The 8,592-nt window shown below is 37.9% G+C and overlaps 1 protein-coding gene across 1 annotated transcript; it reads left to right on the top strand.

Moving 5' to 3' along the window:
- The first annotated feature begins 3,581 nt into the window (after window positions 1-3,581).
- On the top strand, window positions 3,582-7,212 carry LOC145043174 (uncharacterized). The gene has a single exon (XM_078991741.1). The coding sequence runs from the start codon at window positions 3,737-3,739 to the stop codon at window positions 7,136-7,138; it is 3,402 nt and encodes a 1,133-aa protein (XP_078847867.1). The 5' UTR covers window positions 3,582-3,736; the 3' UTR covers window positions 7,139-7,212.
- The last annotated feature ends 1,380 nt before the right edge of the window (window positions 7,213-8,592 follow it).

Raw genomic sequence — 8,592 nt, 5'->3', positions numbered from 1 at the left:
CGAAGGGAAGACGTAGCTGTGAGGGGGTGAAGCGCGTGGCAGCAGCGAGGGTGAGACACAGAGGCCAGCCATGCGAGACCGAGATAGGTGGCGAACACGCGTCGGATCCGGACTTGGCCACGAGTTGGTGACGCAGCAGCTTCGGCCACTAGGCGGTTTCGCGAGAAGGGTGACGTGGTCGACTCCTATTCATGCGAATTTTTCAAAAATTGCACCCAAATCTTCTAAAATTCATAACTTTCGCATACGAGCTCCGTTTTTTACGTTCTTTATATGCACGTGTAGCTAAAATTACGCTCTACAACTTTCGTTTAGACTTCGTTGGCTAATTTTGACTTTATTTTTATTATTATTATTTTTAACAGACCGAGACAGGAAAATCCATTAAAAATTCATAACTTCTTCATTCGACATCCGTTTTCGTCAGACTTTTTACCATTGTACTACAAATAATGAGACCTTCGATTCTCGTTTAGGTTGTGCCGGCTAAATATCGCTCAATCTTAAATTCGAGTATTTAGTTGTCTACTGCTAAGCTAAAACTTAGAAAAATCATAGCTTCCTCATACAAAGTCAGATTTGAACGTTCTTTTTATCAAAATTCTCGGCTTAACGAATACCATGACTTTTGTCTAAATTGTTAAGGCTAAAAAGCGTTTTATCGTAAATTCACTTTTTATGCTTCCCGGTGCCGTGCCGGTTCCGTCGCGAAACTTCGACAGGTCATAACTTCTTCATTATAACTCGGATTTCGGCGTTCTTTATATCTTCGAAATCCTTGTTTCGGCCACTACAACTTTCTTAAAAGATATCGGCGTTTTCTAATATTTATTTTCAATTCTTATTTTCATTATTAATTAATTAAATCATAATAATTAAGCAAATAAGCATATAATTCACATGATATTCACATAATTCCTCTTTATTACTTAAGAATGAGTTACAAAGGTTGACCTAGACTATTACAACATTATTAATGCTTTTAGCCCAGAAACACGGGCGTTACAATTATACTGCCCTAAACTCGCATGAACAATGCAATCAAATGTGGTATTTGATTTACGTCAAAAATATTTATCACACAAACCATAAAACCAACATCTTAGAATTTATCTACTTTAGGACCATGAACACTTCCCTAGGAAGCACTATGGCCGTAAACTACACTTTGTGGGATGAGTTTGACCGTGAACAACTTCCAAGGAAGCAATATGGTCGTAAACCACCTCAAATCACCAAGTCTTGGCCGTGAACACTAATCTCGGCTACCTTTAGGCTGTAAACCGCCTTGGGTGGATCCCTTTTTGGCCGTAAACTCCTTAGGGGGATTCCTTTTGAGCGTAAACCATGATTTAAGGTCCCTTTAGACCGTGAACCTCTTCCAATTTAATGGTGTTTACAGAGATTGCAAGCTGTAATGCGTAGAGTTCCAATACAAAACTCAGTAATTCATGCATTACCCAACAGTAATCAAAGCAAACATCTAATCACTCCTTTATCCCTTATAAAGGACCGTAAACCCCATTTCCCATTTCACAGCTCATTTACACATTCTGTAAACCATCGTGAACTCTCTCAAGGAACTCCAAACAAGCTCCAGAATTCATTAACTTCAACATTTCTTTCTAATTCCTTGTAACTCTTATGTGACTAGTAAATTCTCTATATTACTTTGTTATTTCATCATGATCACACAAGATATTGTGTATTGATGTTCCTAGGAGATACAAAGTTTCCAAGGGTTGTCAAACTCTTCAAGTGTTCTAGGCCCGAACTTCTCACCACATCTCTTCACCTACACTATCTTTTAACCAAGGTGAGCTTCATATCCATCTTTTTGAGTTTCATTGTTTTGGGGGAGATTACAAGTCAATGGTCTTGTGAAATCATTGTATATTTGCTTGTTTATAATTGTATGTGGTGATGTATGTGTTAAGATCATGACACTTCCTATAGGATTCCAAAAATTCAAGTTTTTGGCTAAGTCCCAAGAACTTGAACTATATTTCAGTAATTATATTGAGTTTGCTTAATATTCCAGTTTTATAAATTCTTAACTATTTTGATTGTGGTTATTTAGTAAGACATGAAATATATGGTGTGATTAAGGCGAGAGACATAGCCTCATTTTCGCAATGAGGTTATATCGCATTCGAAAGTAGCCCAAAAACATTCGTTTGGCAAGTTACTTTTCCAAGAAAAAAACTATTAACTTTTCGATATTAATACGACTGTTATAATATATTAAAATGGTTACGATAGAAATTGACACTAAACTTTGATTATAAATATTCCATTAAACCCATTAAATTTTGACAGAACTTTCTATCCTGCCCACTTTAATCTACAGTATTATACTATATCAAAATAGTGGACGTAGAAAATGTCAAACTTAAGCAATTTTAGGCAACTTTATTTGATAGAAACTAAAATATAAAGGTTAAACCATAAAATTTTCTGAATATAGTGGCTATATTACATATAGTTATCTCAAATATATATATATATATATATATATATATATATATATATATATATATATATATATATATATATATATATATATATATAATTTTTTTTTTCACATATTTGTTTTTTCACGATTAGGGGTCCCTTTTAAGTGACCTAATCCCTACCACTAGAAGAATCTCAACCTCATAGTGTTTTATTCCCTTAAGTCACTTTAGACTTTAAGAGAGATTGTTACTGTTAATCTTTATAATCCTCACTTGGCTTATGTATAATTGGTGGCTGTTGTACTCTTTTCCTACGATAATGGATCGTATTGTTGACTCGTATTTGGTTTTTGTGTCGTTCCATAGTGGGGTGTCCGCAGTAATATAAAAGCGTTGGTTATTCATTTAGTATCACTCTCTTTTCTCAACAAGTGGCATTAAAACCACCTCACCAATCACCATTGTCCCCAAGTTAAATTGAAATGGCAAGATCTGTTTTGTATTTGGAATTCCATATGCAAGTGTTACTCACGCATCATCAATTGAAGAGAGCTTAAAGGGAAATACAAACAAGTTGGTAGCCATCTCAACTTTCATCCCCTCATAATATTACCTAAAAATACCAATGTATTTCCATGGGAAGTTTTCAACTCATAATGTAATTAGCTCTAATTTGCTCAAAACATAAAATATAAAAATTAAATTCTCACCCTTGATGGGTGTGCACATCAACTCTCCTCGTCATAATCTAGCAAGAATTAAAAGGTTTTTTGCCATAACTTTTTACTTTTTTTTTTTTTTTTTTTTTTTTAACTTGTACTATCTATAATTGTTCTATATTCTATGATATTTGGGGAAAGAAGTAAATCGTATTTATTTTGAGACGTAGCATGAATGAAGATTGTACGTAGTGCAATAAATGATGTACTGTGACATGGAAAATAATGGTCATAATGAGTAGTCAGGTTATACGAGTGATCTATCCTATCTATTTTTTGATGTTTATTCCCATTCCCATTTTTTATATACATTTCATATTTCAGAATAACAATTAAAATATACTATACAAATAAAAAATAGAAAAAAAAAGGTACACCTTCTTCCATTTATATATCAATTCGTACATTATCAAAGAGAGCGACGCCCAAAAACACACAAACACCCAAAACACAGTCTCCCTGTAAATCTGTTTATATATGACGATTCTTTCGTTTTTCTCCATTGTTTCTTCTTGCCATGCCTGCTAACTTACGCTCCCCACCATCCCTACCACATTCCCCATGCCAACGGCTATTTTTCTCGTTCTTGCACTGGTCACCACCGTGCTCTTCTGCGCCACTATCTCCACCACCGCCATAACGGCGGAGATACAAGCTCTAATATCCTTCAAAGAAAATGTACGCGATCCCCTCGGCGCGTTGGACGCGTGGAATACGTCTACGCCGGCTGCCCCGTGTGACTGGCGTGGGGTTTCCTGTAGCGACGGCAGAGTTCGTGAAATTCTCTTACCTCGGCTTGGTTTATCAGGCCGGCTGTCTAGCCGGATATCTGAGCTGAGTCAGTTGCGTAAGCTGAGTCTTCATACGAATAACTTCAATGGCTCGATTCCGTCGGCTCTGTCGCAATGCTCCCTTCTACGAGTTGTTTATTTACAGTATAACTACTTCACCGGCGTTTTGCCTCCGGCATTCGGAAACCTAACCAACTTATTGGTACTTAATGTCGCTCATAACCTTCTCTCCGGCGAAATTTCCGGCAACCTACCTCCTAAAGTTCGATACCTCGATGTTTCTTCCAATGCATTGTCAGGAAATATCCCGGGGAATCTCTCCGTTGCTTCTGAGATCCAGCTCATTAACTTATCGTTCAATGCGTTATCCGGCCAGGTTCCACCGATCATCGGCAACTTTCAGAACCTTCAGTACTTATTCCTCGATTCGAATCAGTTATATGGTACGCTACCGTCGGCGATAGCTAACTGTTCGTCGCTGATTCACTTGAGCGCCGATAATAACCAACTCCAGGGGCTAATTCCAGCAAGCATCGGCGATCTTCCCCATCTTCAAGTTCTATCTCTGTTCGGAAACACGTTATCAGGTTTAGTTCCCGCTTCTCTATTATTGAACACGAATAATTCAATAAGAATCATCAAGCTAGGGTTTAATGCGCTCACGGGTTTAGTCAAACCCCCAATTTCGACAACATTCTCAAAATCTATACAAGTGCTAGACCTTCACGGGAATCACATTAATGAAACGTTTCCAATTTGGTTAACAAATTTAGACACACTTACAAGTTTGGATCTATCTGGAAATTCTTTCGTTGGGAAATTGCCGCCTGAAATCGGAAATCTATTAAATTTGGAGGAACTCAAGGTGGCTGATAATTTGATTACCGGTGAAGTTCCAAATGAGATTCGAAAATGCAGCTCGTTAAAAGTGCTTGACCTTGAAGGGAATAGATTTTCAGGTCTAATTCCTGATATTTTTGGGGAGTTGCAGAGGTTAAAGGTCCTCTCACTTGGAAGAAATCTTTTCAATGGGGGGATACCTTCGAGTATTGCTGGTCTCACGGAATTGGAAACGTTAAATTTGAGCAACAATAAATTAAGCGGGGATTTGGAACAAGAATTAACACAGCTTCGCAACTTAACCTCTTTGAATTTAAGCAACAACAACTTTTCTGGAACATTCCCGATCATCGTTGCGGATTTCCCGGGATTAATTGAGTTGAACATGAGTGGTTGCAGGTTTTCCGGCGAGTTTCCGGCAGCCATATCAAAGCTGCGAAGTCTGAGTCTCCTTGATTTAAGTAAGCAGAGTTTCTCCGGTCAATTACCGGTTGATTTTTTTGGGTTGCCAAATCTGAAAGTCGTTGCTTTGGAAGAAAACAAATTTTCCGGCGACGTTCCTGAAGGTTTCAGCAGTTTGTCAAGTTTGGAGCATCTAAATCTCTCATCCAATTCCTTTTCCGGCCATATCCCACCGGAGTATGGCTTCCTTTCATCTCTCACATTTCTTTCTCTTTCCAACAATAGAATTACTAATTCCATTCCACCGGCGTTAGGGAATTCTTCTATTCTTCAAGTTCTAGACCTTGGTCGGAATCTTTTAACAGGTACAATTCCGGCGACTCTCTCCCAACTTTCTCATCTGAAAAACCTTGATCTTAGTCGCAACAGATTAACCGGTGAAATCCCAGAAAACATTTCAGAAATTTCTTCCCTCAATTCTTTGTTACTAAATTCAAATCATTTTTCCGGCCACATACCGGAATCACTCTCGAACCTCTCCAACTTAACAGAATTAGATCTCTCTTCCAACAATCTCACCGGAAAAATTCCAGCTTCTCTTTCCATGATTCCAAACCTGAAGCATTTGAATCTTTCCAGAAACGATCTTCAAGGTGAGATACCAAAGCCATTAAGTTCTCAATTTACAGATCCATCAGTGTTCGAATTCAACAACCGTTTATGCGGGAAGCCATTAGCGAAAAACTGCAAGAAAAAAATTTCTTCAAAAAAGAAGAAACTGATTCTCCTCATCTGTTTGGCGGCTGGTGGCGGTTTGTTTTTGTTACTTTCTTGTTGCGGATATGTCATTCTCCTCCTCCGGTGGCGGAGAAAGCTGTCAAAAATGGGAAAATCCGGCGAACTGAAGAAACCGAGCCCTGCCCGGGGAAGCTCGGGCAGAGATCATAGTAGTGGAGGCGAAAACGGGGCTCCAAAATTAATCTTCTTCAAGAATAGAATCACGTATTCCGATGCCCTCGAAGCAACAAGACAATTTGATGAAGAAAACGTGCTAAGCCGTGGAACATTCGGGCTTCTTTTCAAAGCCTCGTTTCCTGACGGAACCGTTCTTTCCATCCGTCGCCTTCCGGACACTTCCGCACCGGAATCCACATTCCGGAGAGAAGCGGAATCACTCGGGAAAGTCAGACACCGGAATCTGACTGTCCTCCGTGGGTATTTCGCAAGCCGATCCGATAACGTACGGTTACTCGTGTACGACTACATGCCAAACGGAAACCTAGCCACTTTACTCCAAGAGGCATCGCATCAAGATGGGCATGTTTTGAATTGGCCAATGAGACATTTAATCGCGTTGGGAATCGCTCGAGGGTTAGCTTTTGTGCATTCCATTCCGATGGTTCACGGAGACATCAAACCGCAAAATATTCTTTTTGATGCGGATTTTGAAGCACATATTTCCGATTTTGGGCTTAATAAGTTAACCGTGGCTACACAGGTCGAACCGTCAACGTCCACGACCGCAAGCCCGATTGGGACATTAGGTTATGTGGCCCCTGAGGCCACATTAACCGGCGAAACGACGAAAGAGTCTGATGTCTACAGTTATGGGGTTGTTCTGTTAGAGATTCTAACAGGTAAAAACCCCATAATGTTTAATCACGATGAGGACATCGTGAAGTGGGTGAAGAGGCAACTACAACGTGGACAAGTTTCTGAACTTTTGGAACCAGGACTTATTGAGCTTGACCCGGAGTCGTCTGAGTGGGAGGAGTTTTTGTTAGGTCTAAAGGTCGGCTTACTGTGTACAACAAATGAGCCGGCCGAGAGACCTGGAATGTCGGATGTGGTGTTTATGCTGGAAGGGTGTCGGGTCGGACCAGATATGCCATCGTCTGCCGACCCGACTTCCCTTCCTTCACCTATTTAAATAATTATGTTATTGAAATGAATTTTCACTTTTTATTACATGATTTGTATTTAATTTAATGTGTTGGTTTATGATGGGGACTTTGTTGGTGTTCTTTTGCTGATTTGGAGGGGGTCAAAGGAATAAAGAAAAAAAGTTAAAAGAATTGCCGCCAAATGATATATATAATTATAGATGGGATTGATTTTTTTAATTAAAATAAAATGGGGATATGATAATGAAAGTAGCCGTTAATGTGCATGAGGCGGAAGGTATGAGGGGGGTTTTTTATTGTTTTGGGAACTGATGAAAAAGGGCGCTTGGTTTCGTGAATTTGTCGGGGTTTGTGGGTCCACGTGGCACTCATCTACGACGGATTTCAGGGAGCGAATATGGTTGGTTAACTGCAGGGTGGATCCCACCACGTATAATATTCAGTAGATCATTGCAATTGCAATAAGTATCATTATTGTTATTATTATTATTTTTTTTTGGTGAATTCAATTATTTATTTCTGTAATTTTTATTTTATTTTATTTTTAGAAATGCTACTTTTGGTTGTTTTCATTTTTATTACCCGTGACCGTCAATGAGGGTTTCTGCCATCATGCCTGACTACCGGCTACCCCCTCCATTTGGCATTTCCTCGCCTTTTAATATACAATACATTGTGAGAGGAATCTTTTCATAATGTATGAGGGAAAACTACAAATTTTAGCCACTTTTTGATATATTAAAAATTATATTCAGTTTCTTAATATTCAAGTTTTATAAAATTTTATGGTAACCTATTAATCAATACTTAACTTTTGACACTATCATGTAGGTTAGTGATTTAAGGGGGTGTTTGGATTAGATTTTTAGCTTATTGCTTATAGCTTATTTGTGGTGGGAATAAGCAATAAACAATAAGCATGGGGAGAGATGCTTATTAAAATTAGCTTATTTAATCTAATAAAATGGATTTTATCCAAACACTAAAATTAGCTTATTATAGGAATAACCAATAAGCACATATTTTTTTCCTATCCAAACATCCCCTAAATACATGAGACATAGCCTTATGATTAGTTGGTTTTTGAAAGTTGGTCCGGATACCCTTGACCTCTTAAAAAAGTTCCTTTTCTGATTTTTTTTTTGTAATAAAAGTCTCATCTTGAACCAATATTACATGGTATAAATGATCAACAATATAAAATTTTGACACAACTTTGATTACAAATATTCCACTAAAACTTTTTAATTTTGACAAAACTTTCTATCTTGACCACTTTAATCTGTTTGTACCATGTCAAAATGGTCGAGGTAAAAAAATTGTCAAAGCTGGGTTGGCTTTAATTGTCAAAATTGAACTATAATGGTTAAACTACAAAATAACCAACATATAGTGAATTTGATGTATTTTACCATATTATTTTTTATTTTAGAACTGCCACCCTACACATCCTTTAAATCTTACTACTAAACTAAGAGAA

The sequence above is a fragment of the Lactuca saligna genome, chromosome 4 (assembly GCF_052625555.1).
Source record: "Lactuca saligna cultivar CGN05327 chromosome 4, ASM5262555v1, whole genome shotgun sequence".
NCBI lineage: Eukaryota > Viridiplantae > Streptophyta > Magnoliopsida > Asterales > Asteraceae > Lactuca > Lactuca saligna.
Note: the sequence above shows the minus strand (reverse complement) of the source record. Positions and strands in the feature narration are given on the sequence as shown.